This window comes from Momordica charantia (genome assembly GCF_013281855.1).
Source record: "Momordica charantia cultivar OHB3-1 chromosome 1 unlocalized genomic scaffold, Mcharantia_2.0 BLBB01000001.1, whole genome shotgun sequence".
NCBI lineage: Eukaryota > Viridiplantae > Streptophyta > Magnoliopsida > Cucurbitales > Cucurbitaceae > Momordica > Momordica charantia.
The window spans coordinates 816666-837872 of NW_028275157.1; the positions used below are offsets into that span (position 1 = coordinate 816666).

The 21207-nt window shown below is 35.8% G+C and overlaps 2 protein-coding genes across 9 annotated transcripts in view; one reads left to right on the top strand and one right to left on the bottom strand.

Annotated features, from left to right (window-relative positions):
- The window catches only part of LOC111017796 (5'-3' exonuclease family protein), a 60950-nt gene extending 52988 nt beyond the window's left edge, over positions 1 to 7962 (bottom strand). For 2 of the 8 annotated variants that reach the window (XM_022293666.2, XM_022293664.2), the window contains exons 1-3: positions 7699 to 7961; positions 7130 to 7364; positions 6333 to 6412 (exon numbers count right to left, since the gene is read on the bottom strand). In XM_022293666.2, the coding sequence (XP_022149358.1) occupies positions 6333 to 6412; positions 7130 to 7364; positions 7699 to 7884 (501 nt within the window). In that variant the 5' untranslated portion in view covers positions 7885 to 7961. Of the gene's footprint in view, positions 1 to 6332; positions 6413 to 7129; positions 7365 to 7522; positions 7678 to 7698 lie in introns of those variants that run through there. The other 6 variants (XM_088122584.1, XM_088122580.1, XM_022293665.2 and 3 more) reach the window with 4 other exon arrangements.
- A 243-nt stretch (positions 7963 to 8205) lies between these two features.
- Positions 8206 to 10368, top strand: LOC111017811 (uncharacterized). Its single transcript, XM_088119926.1, has 5 exons — positions 8206 to 8356; positions 9259 to 9611; positions 9692 to 9822; positions 9900 to 10019; positions 10167 to 10368. The coding sequence occupies exons 1-5, from the start codon at positions 8206 to 8208 to the stop codon at positions 10366 to 10368; spliced, it is 957 nt and encodes a 318-aa protein (XP_087976052.1).
- The last annotated feature ends 10839 nt before the right edge of the window (positions 10369 to 21207 follow it).

Below are 21207 nucleotides of genomic sequence, written 5' to 3' on the forward strand. Positions count from 1 at the left end.
CTGACTTGACACATTACGAAGCACCGGACAGCTTTTCTTTAGCTACATAACTCGGGGTCGAGTTTAATTCTATGGGGGGAGAATTCTAATGTAGTCTAATAGCTGTATTTCTTTAAGTTGGATAGTTATCAATCCTAATTGTTAGTAATAAGCTCTTAGTTGGTTAAAAGCCTAACGGCTAGTTTCTGTGTGAGGCATTCTTCTATAAATAGGAGTAATCCTATTCATTTGTAGTTGATCACTACTCTATCCAATAAAATCTCTCAATTGCCTACACCACAATTATTTCCCCTTGAAGTAACGTTAATAATGTAACTTTTCTACTAAGGGCATCAGCTGCTTTGTTTAGTGTTCCAGTTTTGTGTTTTATAACAAAATCAAATTGTTGTAAAAATGAGAGTCATCTTGCATGCATTCGGCTAATGGACTTTTGAGTATGCAGGAATTTTAAAGAAAAGTGGTCTGTAAATAGGATAAATGTCTGACTTAGTAAATAATGCTCCCATTGCTTAAGAGCTCTAACAAGGGCATATAGTTCCTACTCGTATGTGCTCCAATTTTGGCGAGATTGGCAAAGTTTTTCGCTGAAATATTCTATTGGATGTTGGTTTTGGGTTAAAACAGCCCCGATTCCAATTCCGAAAGCATCTACTGCCACTTCAAAGGGTTGTGTGAAATCTGGTAAATGAAGTACTGGCCATTGAGTTAGTTTGGTTTTAAGGATGTTAAAGTTGTCCCTTTGAGTGGTATCCCACCTAAAATTTCCTTTCTTTAAGCAATCTGTGAGAGGTCCAGCCAATGTACTAAAATCTTTAATGAATTTTCTATAAAAGGATGCTAGGCCTAGGAAGCATTGTACACCTTTGATAGATTGAGATTGGGGCCATTCAGAAATAGCCCGAATCTTGGAAGGGTCCATCTTAAGGCCATCTGCACTAATAAGGAAGCCTAGGAAGGATATTTCCATAACTAGACTTCCTAGACTAACTGCAGATCTTACTAATCTCCCGTCTACAATGGATTTTAATCAAGAAGCAGAGCACATGGCAGAAAGAATCGTTGAGTTCTATAAAACACGAACACGGCAAAAAAGGAGGAGTGTCTGTGTCGGACACGTGTCGGACACGGATACGTCCGGACACGCTCCAGACACGTGTCCGACACGCAATTTAAAGTGTCCGAATATTAAATTTTTTATTTTAATTTCAGACACGTTTTGGACACGGGAGGGACACACCAAATAAAAAAATATTGTTTCCTTAGCCCAATTTTGGAAGTCCAAGAAGTTTGGCTGAAATCTCAAAAACTTAAACTACAAAAAAAAAACCCTAAAACGCTACCTAGTGACCCACCCTTCTGTTTGTGTGAGTTAAATTAAATAAGCTCTATTCTTACTTCCTTTTTTCCCTAATTTCATATGAATTAAACTGGAGTAGAATATGATTTACTAAATTAGGATGACAACTTCGACCCAATAATCAAATTCAAATCCTTCTCTAGGATTTTTTAATGGATTACATTTACTATTTTTATGCTTTTTAGTGGGGTACATCTTCAACCCAATAAATTTACTTGACATTTATGTTTTTTAGCGAAGTATATTTAGCATTTTTATGTTAAATTTACCTATATCCTAAAAAAAATAATAAATAAATAACTTATCCCCAGCGTGTCCGTGTCCTAGTTTTTTAGAAATTGACGTATCGCCGTGTCGTGTCCGTGTCCCGTGTCCGTGTCCGTGCTTCTTAGGTTGAGTTACATAAAGAGGTTACAGATAACGTCCTTCAAGCTACACCATCATATAAAGCAACAACAAATAGTCACTACCGTGAGAAGACCTTTGCTGACGGTGATCTTGGGATGGTACACCTCAATAAAGCACACTTTCCAAAGAGCACTTAAGGAAACGGTGCGGCCCGACCCGCTTGATGACCCAGTTGATTTCAGCGTACTGATCGATCCACTGTGCCGTTTTTTCCTCCTTGAGACGTTCGGGCTGAATCTTTAGAATTCTTATCCTCGATTAACTGAGCCATCCCCATTATTTCTTTGAGCCCATTGGACTTCATCACTCTTACCTCCTTCCTCAATTCTTCCTTCAGCCCATTGATGAAAATACTCTCAAGGATTGAAGGCAGGAATTCCGTCGACAGCATCGGCAACCTCCTCAAATCTTCGTCGATAATCCCTGACCGTCATCTCCTGTCATACGGCCAGGAAACGATCACACAAGGTGCCTTCCATGATAGGTCAAAAGCGTTGGTGCAATAATGCTTGAAATTCTTCCAAGATTTGTATCGACCTCTGTTTCTCCTCCCATTGATGCCAGGCCAAAGCTTCACCGTCAAGACACAAAATCGCTGCTTCTAATTTGTCCTTGTCCGATAAGCGGTTAATCACAAAATACCAAGCTACCCGATGAAGCAATCCATCTAGGTTTTCCCCTTCAAAAATCAGTACCTCTAACTTCCGTAATCGAAGATCGAAAAGGGAGCCAGTGCGTTCGTCAAGTGATTGGATCCTTCACTGGAATTTTCGATGCTCATCGGTGTTTTCTCCCCTATTCCTTCATCTATCATAGGCCCTTTCCCTTTGTCATCTTGGTTCTTCTCACCGATCCCCATTTTTTGCGACACAGCCATCATCCATAACCTTATTTCCTCCTTGAACATTGCCAACTCCTTCCATGATTCACAATTATCCTCTACCGCCAACACCACTCTATTTTCCATCCTAGTAAGCATTCCCCATAATTTCTTGCTTTGATACCAAAATGATAGAATTTGCTTCTATTATTTATGTATTAGAGGGAAATTACAGGGCTGAGGGAGATTCGAGAGCTCCCTAGTCTCTCCTATCAACTCCTTACAATCAGGAAAATTCTACCAAAAATATCCCCCCTACTAACAACAATATATATAACTAACTCCTTACTTTCCCAAAATGCCCCGTAACAAACTCGGGCCCACAAAACAGAATTCCCTCTCCACCCCTGTTCATCTCTCCTAGCCTTCCTTCTACTATACCTCTTTGTAATCGGAGGTCTACCACAATCCTTCGAGGAAGATTTTCAGGTTACTCTTGTCCCATTTGATAGCATTCTCTGACTTTTAAGAAAAAATGAGTAGCGTTCTCTGAGCTTTAAGTTGTTCGAGAAAGTCGAAAGGTTCTCTATGTCTTTTGAAATTTTTAAAGCTTTGCAATTTTAGTTTTGTTGGTTGTTGGTAGGTGAGGATTTCAAAGATTCTTTACAGCTTGTGGGTTGGCATATGGTGGCTTATTATTGGAGGATATTTTGAAGATAGCATTGAGGCTTCATTTTTGGTGATTACTGCTTGATAGACTTTATGAAAATGACCTTTTCTCGCTCCGATTTTAGTATTTCGACTGGTTGAGGTTTCTAAGTTCTAGTTTAGAATGTTTTTATCTTCTCTGAGCTTGTATTGCTCTTGTTGTGCTAATTCTGTGTTATTTTCAGTGATTTAAAAAGCTCGAGGCCCACAAAAGCTCAATAGACCTCTGGAGCTTAAGAGCGAGGCGCAAAAAAAAGCACGGGTTTTTTTTCGCGAGGCACCCTATATATAAAAACAAATAAAAATATATATATACACATATAAAACATATAAAAGCCAAATAAGATTAGAAAACATCATAAGTCTTAGCATAAAGAATCAATGGTCCACAAAAACATGAAAGAGATATATAAGAAGTTGGAAAGAGATGGAGAGAGAGAGACACAGTGAGGGAAAGAAATATAAGAAGGGAGACGTTTGAGTTGTTTTCGTGTATGGGAAGTAATAGAAATTAGAAGATTAGAGGGCGTGAGAGGTGGGAGGGAAAAGAATCAGTAAACATTAAACAATTAGGCTACTTATTGTTAAGATTTTTTCCAAAAAAAAAAAGGAATAAAATCTTTCGAATTCTATTATAGCCGCACGTTGCCACGTTCAATTTTTTTAAAAAAACAGAAGACCCTAAACGCAAGGGTTTCTGTGTTTAAGGTCTTTTGTTTTAATTTGTTTTTTTTTTATTAAAAAAGCTTGCGCTTCATGGGCTTCACCACTTCAGCTGAGGCGCGCAATTGCACGCCTCATGAAGAACGCCTCGCCTTTTCAAGGCGAGGCGCAGATGTTGCGCCTTTGTGCCTAGGCGGGCTTTTTTAATCACTAGTTATTTTTCTCTTCTTCTCTCTCTTCTTTTTTCGTCCCTGCGGGATTTGTATCTTGAACATTTTTCCTTTTCATATATCAACGAAAATTTGTTTCTTGTCCAAAAAAATAATCCTAATTACCCCCAAGGATCAAATAAGGGGGAGTATATGTGTCAAACACGGATACGTTCTGACACGTGTCCGACACGCAATTTGAAGTGTCTGATTCTATTTTCTTTTAGTTTCAGACACGTTTTGGACACGGGTGGGACACACTAGATAAAAAAAAATGTTGTTTCCTTAGCCCAATTTTGGAAGCCCAATGTGAAGCCTAGCTGAAATTAAAAAACAAAACCTACAAAAACTAAAACTTAAATAATTAAACAAAAAAAAAACCCTAAAAGAAGGCTACTCAGTGACCACGCATGAAGAAGGCTACCCACAACCCACGAACGAAAACGCTCTGCATTCACCCACCACCGTCGCTCACCTTTGCCACTACTGTCATCACCTGCCTTCCCCACACAGTCGCTCGCCTTTGCCTCCGCCGAGACAATATTGTTTGTTTCCGGCCAGACTCCTCAGACTCTGTCCATATGACCCACCCCTCTGTTCGTGTGAGTTACATCACATAAAATAAGTTCTATACTTTTTTTTCCTTAATTTCGTATGAATTAAACTAAAGTATAATAGGTTTTACTAAATTAGGATGACATCGCCAACCCAATAATCAAATTCAAATCCTTCTCTAGGATTTTTTTAGAGGAGTACATTTAACATTTTATGCTTTTTAGTGGAGTACATCTTCAACCCAATAAAGTAAGTTGACATTTATGCTTTTTAGTAAGTACATTTAGTATTTTAATGTTACATTTACATATATCCTAAAAAAATAACGTATCCATCTGTGTCCTAGTTTTTTAGAAATTGACGTATTGTCGTGTCCTATCATGTTCGTGTCTGTGCTTCTTAGGGGCTGAGTTTCTTGAAATAATAGGCCAAATAAGGCTTTAAGCATAAGAAGATGTTAAACAATGGACCCTTCGTGGCAATGGGATTTACACAACAAAATCTCTAAGTGCCCAAATTATGCATTTATGCCAAATTGATGTATTTTATGTAAACGAGATTTAGAGAATCCTCATTGCCTATTTTCAAATGCTCCTTCATTGCTTCCATTAGGTCAAAAATTATCAACCTATTTGTTTAAGTTGGTGCTTTCCTAACAAGGGAGTGAGACCCTCCTTCAAACTATTATCGGTACATCTTTCAAGGATCGGCAAGAATTCTTTGGTCTAACACAGTTATGGCTTCTCTATGCAAAACATGACATGAGCAGATCCAGCAGGTCTTCGTAGAGAAGAGCTCTTGTCCATAAGAATTTTAAGACTCAATGAGACTCTTCTTTGCATGCATTTAGTGCTCTCTAAACTTTTATTGTAATTATGATCTTGTCCATTTTATAGCCAATTGGAATAAGTTTATGTAACCATGGGCCTTCTGAGGTATCTCATCTCCCCTTTTCTTATGCTCTCTCCTCTTTTAATATATTTCTCAGTTTCCTATAAAAAAGAATGATATTCGAAAAAGTACAGATTACATCCTGGATAATGTCTTTTTTGGGCTATCATGGTGTAAAATGCATACCTAGCTACAGCGTTTGCAATTTTTTCACCAATATTATCTGTTTAAAGCGTTTTCAATCTCTCCTGTAAGCCTCATCTTGGTGTGTCCTATTTGTTTAGCTAATACTATTCAAATAATGTATGTAGGGGTTGAGGGGTCTTCGAATTCTCTGGTTTGTATTCTTCCAGTGGCTCTTTGCAAATTTTTAAAGGGAGATTGATTATTGTTGTAACTTTTCAATTATCACTTTCATTTCAGAAGATATATATCTACACTACAAATCTAATTGCAATTGATTCTTTTTATTATTAATAAGAAACCAAAAGGAGTGAAAATTGATAATCCAATCCTTTTTTGCAATATTTTAACCGAAATTACTTCATAGCAGACAACAACATAGACGAGGAGGACACAAATGATAGCATTAGGGGTTTTGAGGTACAATCAGCAGAATGATATCTTATTTTTGAACAAAAGAGAAAACAAATAAAAAAAGAAAAAAAAAATCGGGTAAAATAAGATTTTAAAACAAGAACCTAATAAGAATGTTACTTACAAGGGATAAGGCAGTAAATATTGTCAGAACCCAATCTCCATTGCCATCCGCATGTGATAAATAGCCATGATGCAACTTTGCTGCTCTCATCAAAAGAAACAACATCACTACACTACTACTCAAAAAACAAAACAAAACAAAATCAAGTGTATTATAGTGGAATCGATAAGTAAATATTACAACTTTAATTGATTTCAGAGAGCTATTCGAGACCAAAAAAATAAAACATACCAGAGAAAATAAAATCCTGAAAGATCTTATTGATCAAGTTTTAAGGTGAAGCTCTTACATTCCATTGATAAGTTAAAATATTGTATTAAAATTTGAGTATCAAAGATAATGGAAATGTTTCCATTCTTGTTGAGAACCGCACCTAAAAGAAAAAGATGTGAAATAGCAACAAATTTTTTAATGTTGTAGATTTTCAGTGGAAACATCTGTGGCTACAAACAACCTTCCGCAATTGTTTGAGTAATAGCAGAAAATGACATAAATCTCAAGTAAGTTTAAAAATTTATGAAAATATCAGACTACCATGGTTTCCAACCCTCATAGTAGAGAGCAACGTATAAACACTTCCCACATACAAATCCAAAGAAGTTAATTTCTGCTTCTAAATTGTTATGAATTATACGTCTACATATCTTTACCAACAGGTTTCTATCGGCTACTTTCCAGTTATGCATTGTACTCTTGCCAAATAAGTCCATTTCCCGTTAAATACGAATTGAAAAAAATAAGTTAACGTAACAAACTAAGTTAAACTAAAACATTCTGACTTGACAAGTCTAACATACCCAAAAGCTTGTAATATGCTCTATAAATGATTGATGTGCCATCAATGAGCATGACTCTAGCATCTGAAGGACTATCAATTCCAATTTCTTCTTTGTGCAAGAGCGAATTTGGCAATGAATCTTGAAATTGCAGCATTTGCTGGCTTTTAGAAGATGCAGAACTACTACCATGATAAGTTGCATTGCTATCTACAGGATTGGCAGCATTTACACCTCCGGATGAACTACAGTAACCCTAAGGAACAGAGAGAAAATTCTTTGGTAAAACTGCATGCGTAAAACAGAAGAAAAAATTGTATATTACTTCGAATTTAACCAAATGCTAAAATTAGATGCTCTGATGACAACTAAAACCTTAATCACTTAAACCCTCGCAATAAAAACAATGCCCACCTCGCATGTCGAGAAGGCAGCAAAAATCCCATTGCACATTCCACACCCACACCCACACCCACAATGTTATTTGCAAGAAATTAGAAAGTGTTAAAGGAGTTACCAAATAACTCGCTAAGTAAAGATCCTAGAATCAATTAAGAATAAGAACTAGGGAACGGCAGAAACTACGTTACCTTGGGGGATTGCAGAAGGGAGAAAGAAGGAAAAGAATGGTGAAGGAGAGACTGTATCTTCAAAGAAGAAGAAGAGGAACGAAGAGGAGAAGCATATCTGGAGGTGAAAATGTATCCCAAGAAATTTCTGCAAATGTGAGACGCAGTTGCAGTCGCAGTCGCACTATGCAGATGGTGGCAGGCCATGAGAACCACCAAAGTGCATCATCTGTGGTTTAACTTTTCAACAATTGGGTTACACATTTTCACCCACCCCTTCGGTACCAGTGCCATACACGCTATTTCTTCTAACTAAAAAAAATATAAAAATATGGTAGTTTTTTTTTTTATTATTATTAAATTCAATAAAACAAAGGGAATTCAAATCTCTATTTTATTCCACATATTTTTTAATCAATTAGTATTTTTTTTTATGGAATCAATTAGTAATGTTTAGGTTAGTTTAAAAGAATATATTGTTGGTTTGCGTCAAGGGATCCTCTATCTCCGTATCTTTTTGTTATGGTCATGGCGGTGTTGTCTCGAATGTTGAATAGGTTGCCGCCGAGTTTCCGGTTTCATGAGAAGTGTGATGGGGTTGCTCTGACGCATTTATGTTTTGCAGATGACCTGATGATCTTCTCTCGTGCGGATTTTGGTGTGGGCATGCTTGTCCAGGGTGTGTTACCCATGGCCGCATGTCCAAACCATCCTCACCACTCGCTTTCCTTTCATGTCTTTAAAGTTTTCTAGTGTAATTTTCTTGTATCGGGTTTTTGGGGTTGTAGGTGGAATTTGGCCGAGCGGCTTTGGAACTAGGTGTGTATTAGTAGGATATGTAAGCACGCCAAATTTCAAGCCAATCGGAGTTCACACGGGCCCTGTAGGCCACCGAGTGACTCCTCGCCACTTAGGATGTCTACACCTGCCACACCAAAAATGCCTTATAATGTACCTTAGGGGGGACCAAGTAGTCATCAAACCTCCCCCGACCAAGTGTTGTATACTTTCTTGCAATCAAAGCTTTCTTGCATCCAATGTCTACAATGCTTGTTTTAAAGATGTTTTCAACTGTTTTTCTCTCTCACGTTTTCTAAAACCAATTTTCTCCTAAAACGTGAGCGGAGGCTAGACCCACGACCAAGATTGTCCGCAACTTACAGTTTTCCTGGCTGACTTGCTCGTTTGAGCTAGAGCAAGTGCCGCACAATCGCTCGAGCTGCTTCGAAAAGGTGCGATTGTGACACCATACACGCTATTTCTTCTAACTAAAAAAAATATAAAAATATGGTAGTTTTTTTTTATTATTATTAAATTCAATAAAACAAAGGGAATTCAAATCTCTATTTTATTCCACATATTTTTTAATCAATTAGTATTTTTTTTTTTATGGAATCAATTAGTAATGTTTAGGTTAGTTTAAAAGAATATATTGTTGGTTTGCGTCAAGGGATCCTCTATCTCCGTATATTTTTGTTATGGTCATGGTGGTGTTGTCTCGAATGTTGAATAGGTCGTCGCCGAGTTTCCGGTTTCATGAGAAGTGTGATGGGGTTGCTCTGACGCATTTATGTTTTGCAGATGACCTGATGATCTTCTCTCGTGCGGATTTTGGTTCTTTATCCTTTGTTAATAATGTTTTGGCCTCTTTTGGAGAGTTGGCAGGACTTGTGGCGAATACTCGGAAGAGCTCGTTTTTTGGAACGGGTATTCCTGATGTTGAGGTGGAGCAGTTGGCGGCTTTCTCTGATTTTTCGGTCACTTCGTTTCCTGTACGTTATCTCGGGGTTCCGCTCTTTTCATGTCGGCTCTCTCATCATGATTGTCAGCCTTTGCTTGAGCAGATTGTGTCTCGTGTTTGGAGTTGGTCGGCTAGGATGTTTTCTTTCGCTAGCCGGTTGCAGCTTATTCAGTCGATTTTGCAGAGTTTTCAGGTTTATTGGGCTAGTATGTTTTTTCTTCCAACTCGGCTGTCCATGATGTTAAGCAGATTCTACGTTCTTTCTTGTGGAAGAGCCGTGAGAGCAGGAAGGTGGTTGAGTGTGCGTCACTTGGGTTCTTGGAATTCGGCCACTATAATGAAGCTGCTTTGGTTGCTCTTTATGTGGGCTGGCTCTATATGGGCTGGCTCTATGTGGGTGGCTTGTATGGAGGCCTATATTCTTCAACAGGATTGTATTTGGACCGTTTGTGCTTCGCCTTGCTTCTCTTGGTGTTGGCAGGATATTCTTTCTGTCCGAGATGCTTTTTGACCTTTGGTTCGATTTGCGATTGGAGATGGTCAGCGTTGTTTTGTTTGGCATGACGCTTGGCTTCTGGATGTCCGATTTATCCAAGGATTGGTGATCGGATTATCTATGATGCTGCAAGCTTGTCCTAAGCAAAGGTTGCTTATTTTCTTTTTTTTGATGGTTCGTGGTGCTAGCCTCGGTGGTCGGTCGATCTTCTTAAGTTGGTCTCTAAGATTTCATCTATGTCGTTTTGGTTAGGAGAGAAGATGTGCTCGTTTGGATTCCGAAGTCGTCGGGTCTTTTCTCGGTGTCGAGCGCATGGGATGTGTTGCGGCCGACTCAACCTCTTGTTCCTTGGTTTTCCTCGCTTTGGTTCAGTGGGAACATTTCGAAGCATTCTTTCATTGCTTGGTTGGCGGTGCGTGATCGGCTTGCTACGTGGGATCACTTATGTCGTTGAGATTCTTCTACTCCTATTTCCCTTGTGTTTTGTGTTGGCTTTGAGTCCCGGTATCATATGTTTCTTGAGTGCCCTTTTAGTTGGGAGGTATGGTCTAGAATGATTGCCTAGGCTAGTTCTTCTCATAGGGTTTCATATTGGTCTATTGATCTTGCTTGGATCTGTCACATTAATGCTGGACAGTCTGTTCGTCGTCGTGTGTGGTGTTTGGCATGGACTTCAACTGTTTCCTTTAATTGGAGGGAGCGTAATGCTAGAGTTCATGGGGGTGGGGTGGGCCGGTCGCCTTCTGCCCTATTGTGCACTTTGAAAGCTGAGGTCTTTGTTTGTTTAATATATTTATCTTTACAATATATATATATATATATATATATTGTTGGTTTTTTCAACGAATGGTAATTAACTTATCACCATGCAGATTCAGGAGCTCTCGTAAAGATCCCTTTGAATTCTCTCTCCCAAAATCACAGTTTAATACAATGTGGCACACCCCAACTTCCCATGATGTGAAATTTGTGTGCAAGCAAAACAACCTAGAAAATCATTTAAATCAACAGAAAGAAATTTTTTATTGTTATAATTAATTCATGACGATGTTTGTGATTGCAATTATACTTTGACTTGTGGAGGGAAAAAAGTATTTTGTAACTTTTATGGATGTTGCTCTATACTATCATGTCTATTTACTTTAACACTAAAGATGAAGTGTTTAGAAAATTTAAAATTTATAAAGCTGAGATAGAAAATCAATTAGAAAAGAAAATAAAAGTTTTAAGTGAGTACTGTTCAGAAGAAAGGAATGAATTTTATAAATTGCACGGCTAAATTCATCAGGTTACCCCTCCTTATGCACCCCAATCTAATAGTGTGGCATAGAGGAAAAGTAGAATCTTATTAGATATGGTTAATGTCATTGAGTTCTTCTGCAAACTAATTTTTGGAGTGAAGCTTTATATTCTGCTTGTTCGGAGTAGAATTCTTTATAAAAATTCTAACAAAACTTTTGTACGAGGTATGAAAAAATAAAGTCCCTAACTTAAATTTTCTAGTATGGGACTGCTTGGCTAAAGTGAATATCCCTATTAATAAGAAACAAAAACTAGGCCCTAACACCATTTATTGTGCTTTTGTTGAGTACTCTTTAAATAGCACTACCTATAACTTTCTTATTCTAAATTAAGATATTTCTGAGTTTACAAAAAATACAGTTATAGAATCTCGTGACGTCACTTTCTTTAAAAACATTTTTCCCATAAAGATTAATTTAAACAAGCAACTTAATGAAAGTTTAGGGTCTAAAAAGGTGACTCCTAATTTGGAACTGTTAGAACAAAGGAAAAGAGTTTGTAAGAGTTTTGGTGATGATTTTTATACTTATTTGGTTGAAAGTGATCCTAACACATATTTAGAAGAAATAAAGTTTATAAATAAACATTCTTTCGAAAAAGCTATTAATAGTGAAATTGAGTCAATTTTGTCTAATAATACATGGGTCTTAATTTAACTTCTACGTGGTTGTAAAGTAATTGGTGGTAAGTGGATTTTCAAGAAGAAACTCAAAATTGATAGTTCCATAGATAAATTTAAAGTTAGATTAGTTGCAAACAGGTATGGTCAAAAGGAATGTGTAAATTCTTACTCTCCCGTAGCTAGAATGGCTACCATTAAAGCCTTGATAGCCATTGCCTCTATTTTAAAATTAGAAATTCATCAAATGGACGTTAAAGCAGCCTTTCTAAATGGGGAATTAGAAGATGAAATTTATATGGAACAATATGAGGGGTTTATAAAACCAAGTCAAGAAGTTTGTAAGCTGGTTCAATCTCTTTATAGACTAAAACGAGCCCTTAAACAATTACATGAGAAATTTGATAGTGTGATTATCTCTTATGGTTTTCTCATTCATGATTCTGATAAATGTCTTTACATTAAAAAGTTAGAAATTACGTGTTATTCTTTGTTTGTATATTGATGATATTCTTATATTGGGCATCACTGCAGACGTTATCAATGAAAAAAAAAATTTATGTCAAATAATTTTGGACATGAAACACTTAGGTTTTGCTAAAATCATATTGGGTGTTGAATTGATTAAAAGAGATAATAGTGAATTTATATGGACTCAATCACATTATGGGAAACATTTATTAAAGGAATTTGATTATTTTGATTTGAGTCATGTTTCTACCCTTTTTTATTCAAATTTGAAGCTTAAGAAGAATATAGGAAAACATATATCACAACATGAATATCCTCAAATAATTGGTTCACTGATGTATCTTGCTAATTGCACTAGACCTGATATTGCATACGTTGTTAATAGATTGAGTATATAAACTTGTAATCCAAGTGAATATCACTGGTGCGCTATTGAAAGGTTGTGCAGATACCTTAAAGGTACTTCTGATTTGAATCTTTGTTATAATAGATTTTCGTTATTAGTAGAAGGATTCAATAATGTCAATTAGATCTCTGAATTAGATGAAACTAAAGCAACTAGTGGCTATATCTTTACTTTGAGTGGTAGTGCAATAGCATGGAATCTACTAAACAGACATTAAATTTCTAGATCCACCATGGAAGCTGAATTATTGCGTAGAATGGTTAAGAAGTCTAATTGTTGATATTTCTTTATTTCTAAATGGTAATCTCGTCCTGCATTTACATTGTGATAGTCAAGCTACTATAGCTAAGGCTAATAATAAAATTATAATGGCAAAAGTAGACACATCAGAATTAGCATAACTCTATCATGCAATTATCATCTCATCCCGTGATTTCTCTAAACTTTGTAAGATCTGAAGAGAACCTAGCGAATCTATTTACAAAAGGCTTGGCGCACAAGCTAGTTATTGAAGCATCGAGGGGAATGAGACTAAGACCATTAAGATAGTCACCACAATTGACTCCCAACCTTAAAGTTTGGAGATACCATGAAAGAGATACAACGGGTTGCAACGAAGTTGAAATGTTACTATGAGAGCACTTTATAATAATTGAGGAATACTCCGAGTCCCATTCCTATGATGTTAGTGCTCATAATTGTGATGATAAGAAAGAGTTAAACTCTGAATGAAACCAAGACATGTATTATGCAGGGTGTTGATCACAAACATCCCTTGGAGGTTTCACATATGTAAGTGTTCTGGTGAGGTGGCCACAATAGGTGTTTGGGCTACTCCCTTAAAACACTCATGAAAATAGGATATGTGCACATGGCCGTCTAAAGCACAAAACTGACTAGAATCCCAAACTAGCTTGTACTATGTGTGGGTTCAGTGGAAATTTGACTCAAAAATCTAGTTCAAGACTTAATTCACTATGGTTCTTTCAAATATACATTTACTTAAACTACGTGAAGGTTCTGTTGGGTTTGGTGCCCTTAGCTCGTGTATTTGTAATTTATGAACAAACTATTTATTCAATAAAGAGTTATCTTATTATTTCTTTGCATTATTGTATTCAAATAAACGAAGATCCAAGGTTATTTAATGTAACTAGAATAGTATATATTTAATATCAAATATATACATTATATACAACGTATATATTTGATATAAAGTATATATTTGATATATAAGGTACATATTTGATATACAATATATATTCGATATACAAGTGAATAATGTTCCTGTAATAACCTAAATGATTTATAATACACAGATAAGGTTGGATACCTTATCCTGGTAACACTAGGGATACCTCCCGCTTTGTAACAGTTATAAACGACTCTATCCATGTCATTCATGTAGTGACATGCTAGCGGATGTACCTATACAATGAGTTTGTATAAGACCGGACCGCGAAATCATTAATCAATAGTTGTAACATCGTTAACTATTTAGATTAATATTTCATAGGATGATCATGTAACTCGATCTTAATCCTGAGTGAGTTACGAATTCCTGTCTACGAGGGTTTGTCCTTTGATTTGTATGAGTGAGAGTGGCCTGAGTTACCGACTCAATATTCCTACCATTTTGGGACGGAACCGAGTAGGGAGCTAGGAACATAACTACATGAGATGAGATTCACTCTTTCCCGACTTTAGAGAAGTAGATGAGTGTTCCCTTAAGGACTAACTTCGGAATTTGAACAAGGGGCCCCACCCTCTCATTGGCTCGAGACGCAATTCCAGTTATTGGTCGGACCATAACTTGATTGTTCATTTGACGATCAGTGGTACTTAAGATACAAGAAGTAACCCAGGGGTAAAATGGTAATTTGATCCAATTGAAGTTATGAGCACTTGTGAAGGATCAATTTACCGTCAATGGTCAATTTCTATAGACATGAAATATTCTGCTGTGAGAAGAGTGCAGCTACAAATTTTTAATGGAATGATTTGCGGTTAACGAATGTTTGTTAATTTGGTTAATGAGTTTGATCAATTAAACTCGTATCGTTGGAGCTTCTAATCTATAGGTCCATTAGGTCTCCTTACTAGTTCACAATGGGTAAAACGAGGATCAAGATTTTGAGAAAATTTGAAATGTTCAAATTATATATCAGGGAATGTATGTAATGTATATTATGATACATTATATATATAGTTTATTTTTTCATAAAGATTTAATAATTAAACTATATGTTATGAGAGAAATATTTGAATGGAATTCAAATAATTAATATGAATTGGATTCATATTAAAACTATAGGTTATAAAAGAGAGATGCATTTGAATATGATTGAAATATATAGTTTTAATTAAATATGTGATATTTAATTAAAAAGTTAAATAATTAATTGTTATTTATTTATTTAATATTTGGATTTAAATTAATTAATTGTTAATTGATTTAATTAATTTATGTATTATTAATTAGATAAAAAGAAAAAGATATCCTGATGGTTTTGGGATTTCCAATATCCAAAACGATAATATATCCTAATGGTCTTAGGATTTTCCCTCTCTCTGAACCCTAAAGGAATGCTAAAAAAATCTTTCAACTCTCTTACTCTCTCAATCCCTTACAATTGGATCCCACAATCCACACTAGTAGAAAGTCGGTCTTCAATGACAGTTAAATTCTATCATTAGCATCATTCATGACAATTATGTAATTGTCATCTATTAAGGCATCAAGAAAGAGGAGAAGATGACAAATTTGAAAATTGTCATCAATGCATTTTCAACTACAGTTATACTTTGTCATGAATAGATTTTCCATCACAATTAATAAATGTCACGGAAAGTCATTTAATTACAATTTATAAGTGTCACTAAAACAATCAAATATTTTTGTCATTCTGTCAATAAATACCTAAAGATGACATTTTATAAATTGTCATGAACTAGTTTTTAACGACAGTTAAAGATTGACATGAATTTTTTTTAACGATTATTTATAACTGTCATGAAAACTTTTGTAGTGATGGTTTTAATAGTCAATATTGTCAGTTTTAACAATCACGAAAAATTGTATAATGACAACTTAAAAATGTCATGCAACATTAAATAATGACATTCGATAAATGTCACGTAAAGTTTTACAACGACAATTTAGAACTATCATGATGTACTTGATAATGTCAACATTTAATTGTCAAGAAACTGTTTTAATTTTTTTTTGTCATGAAACCTATTTTGTTGACATTTATAAATGTAACTTTTCACATAAACTTGTTTTGAAATGTTTCTAAAAATCGCTTTCCATAGTTGTACCTGTACCTGTCAATTGTAACGTATTTTACATACAAGAACATATATCCATTAGTACACCAACCCACCTACAAATATAAAGTGTATACATATAGTAAATTATATATACATGAACGAAGGTTTTTCATGTCCATCAACCCCGTACATAAACAAACTATACCAAGTAACAACTAACACAACAAAAAATGGCCCAACAATCATCTTTTAGATATTCCAAATAGCTACCCGTCATGGTTCTCCAGGCTCTTCTTGGAAGACCTAAGCAATGGACAAAAACCTCAAATATTTCACAACAGTATATGCAAAAGGTCAAACTACAACAAATGTAGCTAACATATTACTATTATATGTTGTTAGAGTTCATACCGTGTAAACGTGAAAGGTCAAACTACAAAATGTAGCTAACATATTACAGAAACGCTCGACCCTGCTTCCTTCAACCTTCGCTCCCACATGCTGAACAACATATTCAAAACAAACAATTAAGAAAATACAAATCTAACTTCGGCAAACATGCACAAAAGTTGAGAACCTAAACTTTCAAATCTCTTACACTGAGTTTACTTCCTCTTTCTACTCATTGTAAAGGTTAGCATAGTAGAAAAGAAAATTATATTTCAGACCTTTGGAATCAACACACTTTCATAGCCTTTATGTAGTGCCAGAGAGCTAACAATCACAATACGCACCTAAGATATTTTTCTTTCCTTCAAATCACTCATACAAAACTCTTCTTTCACAAAAACAAAGGCGCAAAAAGGCAATATCAAACGGTTTTTGAAATTCTCAAAATACTAAAGACTTTACCAAAATAAAACTTATTTAAGAACAACACAGATGTTGAACACTAACAAACAAAAACAATCTACTTATCTAAATCGTAATTGGCTATCTTTGCTGCAGGATAGTCACACAATTATCCAACTAAACTTTCAACTACACAATTATCCAACGAGACATTATACTATATGCATGACACATATAAACACTAAGTCTTAATTGGCTACTTGCACAATCTTACATAAGCAAGTCAAGCCTAAAATCAATGCACGATATTCACAAAAGAGACCACATAAGTAGCCAGAACGGGAGAGAAAGACAACCAGAAACAAGATATGAACACACCAATCTAAACAACATAGCTTTAACAAACACAAACAGAAATGAAAATTGGCTATCTTTGCTGCAGGATAGTCAGAAAATTATCCAACTAGACTTTCAACTATATGCATGACACAAATATGAACAATAAGTCTTAATTGGCTATCTTTGCTGCTGGATAGCCACACAATTATCCAACTAAACTTTAAACCACACAATTATCCAACGATACATTATACTATATGCATGACACATATAAACACTAAGTTTTAATTGGCTACTTGCACAATCTTACATAAGTAAGTCAAGCCTAAAATCAATGCACGATATTTACAAAAGAGACCACATAAGTAGCCAGAACGGGAGAGAAAGACAACCAAGAACAAGATATGAACACACCAATCTAAACAAAATAGCTTTAACAAACACAAACGACAACTATATATATACATTCTCCATTCCTTCAGAAGACATGAAAACATAATGTCTAACTAATTTTATGGGGTGGTAAATGACACAACGAATAATTCTACTATGACCAACATGTTTCTCAAGATCATACGATATGTTTCAACTAAAGAATATAGTCAATAACATGAGGCGTTAACAGTGACCGATAACCATACCTCAATATACCGTTACAGTATATGTGGTTCATGTCGAGGGTATTGCCCAAAAGTATTTGATGGAACCCTTCACTGAACAAAAATTTTCAATCTCCAACATGCGGCGCCCAACAAAACGACAATGAGTTACATAAACGAGGAAGCTAAAAATCAAGATAGCACATATACTACGAAAAGTATATGTGCGAGAGTATGAACTCTGCCAACTCCCTTCTAATCACATCAAAGTACTCCTGTGTGTAACACTGCGGTGCCCTTTCATTTATACATATTTATATCAAAGTCAAAGCAATGCAATGTGAGAATATATATTATTATTCAAACATTCACATTAGGCTATATACGTACGCATTCTAGGATTGTTGTGTTACAAGCGAAGACTATATCACGCATTAACCGCATGACATAGTATCCACATTCTACTGCATTCGGTTGTTTTGGGCACTGTGAATATAACATATAAATAATACACCGCAATTAATAAGTTACATATAAACCCAGACAAATAATTGAACTCGAAAAATGCTTTACCAGTACACGCTTCAGAGCAAATGGTTTTTTCTGTATATTTCTTACAGCCCTACACCAAGTGACTCATATAAGATATTTCATCATTATATATGCTAAGAAATATTCAATACTACATGAGGAGGCATGCAGTACACTTACATGGTGATGACACTAAGAATATCATCTGTTAGGCGATTTCTCATCGAGTCAAGAAAAAATGTCATATTCTTTGCGGGAGACATCACTATCAACGTCCAATGATCTCTACAAATCCAAGTTAATAATTACTTATTTGCACGTACGAAATATTTATCTATGGCGAGTACGAAAACTTACCCGGAATGATATGGAAACATCAGCAGTTGGTTCAACTCCAATTCTTAGAGTTTTTTAGTTAATTCTTGCACATGGTTTTCTTTAGACAGATTATTTATGGAGGTGGCCCCAGCATCTAGAAACTTGTACGGGTTTGATTCATTTTCATTGCCCAACGATCTATGTAAGAACTTACACAAAGGCGTCGAAAGTTCAGTATTTAATAAAGTAATATATTGATCAACATAACGTACTCTACAACCAATAGAAAATCAACTTGAAAGCAATTAGCTTACGTCGTGTAGGCATCAATGCACGAAGTAGTTGTCGGTTCCATATGAAACAACTTCTGTACATCCTCCACCATGATAAACAACTTATGTTCATGACCGAACACATCCTTCGATATAATCATTTGAATTGCCCTTCCAATGTAGTTTATCTCACGAGTTAAACATGTTAGACTAACGGGTGCAGGTTGTGTTGGAGATTTTCCACTTGCCAAACTGAACAGCTCCCTAGAATGTTTAATTTCCTTCAATTCAAGATAATATGGTTGTTAACGATGAACTAATGAATTCTTACAATCAACTACGAGATGTTATCTTCTCAATATCGGATATGACTAGACTTTGTGGCCATAATATATATGAACCTATTTCTTGCGAGAGAATATCATTTCCTCCTTGTGTCGGAATTAGAAGTCGAGAGTCGTAATCAACCACCACGTCTATGGACACTTTCACGTTTCCATCATTCCTCCCAGATTCAAATATAGTGCCCGCAGCGACAACATTATCGATGGACCCAAGTGCCAGACGACAATGAGTTCCCTCCTGTATCGAAAACAATATTTATAAGCAGTTGACGAGTTATATTTCTTGTTTCCTTAAATTGAAAAGCTAGTGAACACTTACCTTGAACTCCAAAGTTTCTTCCTTGTCCAATATCTTCAAGTGAACACATACAATAACATCAGTTAAGTATCGGTAACTACGTGCATTACATTTCTTATAAGAAAACTTGGTTAACATAAACACTTACCTCATCTATATTCTCCTTTTTTTAAAACATTTTCATCTCGTTCATGCTTCGATAAAGTACCACGCTTTGGTTGCGAAGATTTTTTTGAAGCGTTTTTAGATGGTGTGGTACGCTTTAACTGAGGAGATTTCTTTGGATCATTTTTTGATGGTGTGGTACGCTTCGACCGAGGAGATTTCTTTGGAGCATGTTTAGATGGTGTGGTACACTTCAGTTTAGGAGATTTTTTTGGAGTCTTCTTAGCTGGCATGCCATGTTTTGATTTTGGAGAACTTTTTTCATGCTTCTTCAGTTTCGCTTGAAGTTCTTTCACAAGAGCTGCCATTCGATCATACTCTTCGATGTCCACCTTTTTCTCTCCTACTAGGGGCGCTGAGTATTTGGTTGGATTATGGAAGTACTGGGTTTTTGTTATGCCTCGACCTACTGCTCTAACAAGTCCGGGCCGATCCCAACTGCCCAGTGCGATGGATAACAAATCCTCATCTTTGTTCACATTCTCTTCTTGCAAGTCTTGCGTTATCATGAGATTATCCTATAATTGTAACAGCAAATATAAGATCAAACAATTATTATTCGTGCTTAAAGATTAATATAACACTTACTATGCGCTCTAGGACTTTCTGTGTCGTTTGAGACTTCTTCCATAAGATGCAACGATCTGATGGTCTCTCATGTGATGCATCAATTTTCTATACACATAGTTAAATTTAGTTAATAAGTATTGCTTAAATTGTTATAATAAATATATAACGTACCAATTCCTCAGCAAGGTTTGCATAACCCTTCCGCGTCATGCAATGGTTATACATGTGCTTTTTACGCTTTTCTCTGTTCGTCTCACTTTGTCTCTGCATAAAGGCGTCAATGTATCGGTGTACTACATTTTTTGGTATAGAACATAGATAAATGATGTGCAAAGTATCCAGATTCTTATCCGTAACTCAAAGTCTTCAATCAATCTAGATTTCACGAACATCTCCCAATGTTCATGCAAAATATGCGAGTAGTCTTCCGGAGCAGCTTTTAATTTATCCTTGTCGTTTATGAATGGCTTAATGAACTTGTTCGTGAGCCTGTACTTAAAGTTTCTAAAAGCAATCCCAGCCACTTGAATTAGATTTTTTTTGGTTTTATGATCAACTACAAATCCACCCTATATGGCCAATACAAATCGTTTAACATCAGTGTTCATTTGTAAACCAAATATAACTACTTAAAAAATTATAAAGATACCTGTATCAAGTCATAGATTTTCTCTTTCGTCTCGGATGGAACCGATTTCCATGTTTCGTATATTATGGGAATATGGTGTCGCACACTTATTCCAAGTCTTCAATTTCGTAGCATTATGTCCAATCGGTTGCCCTTTCACGTTATACTTAATAACCCACCGGTGACCTTCGCTGCTAATTTGTGTAATCTCGTGCAACCCCGTAGGTCCACGCTTCTTCCTCATCTTGCTGGTTTCGCCTACATCTGTCATTTTGTCGTTCTGGTACAAATTCTTTTTAGTTATGTAGAAATTGCACTACCTAAATAATTCAATGTAAAGATAACCAATAATAGTAATTGAACATT

What these genes read in the sequence shown, in the direction of transcription:
- LOC111017811 (XM_088119926.1), top strand. Translation starts at nt 8,206, where the DNA reads ATGGCGGTGTTGTCTCGAATGTTGAATAGGTTGCCGCCGAGTTTCCGG. An exon ending in CGATTTTGCAGAGTTTTCAG is followed by an intron (nt 9,612 to 9,691) that starts GTTTATTGGGCT and finishes TTCTTGTGGAAG; the next exon opens with AGCCGTGAGAGCAGGAAGGT. An exon ending in TGGCTCTATGTGGGTGGCTT is followed by an intron (nt 9,823 to 9,899) that starts GTATGGAGGCCT and finishes TGGTGTTGGCAG; the next exon opens with GATATTCTTTCTGTCCGAGA.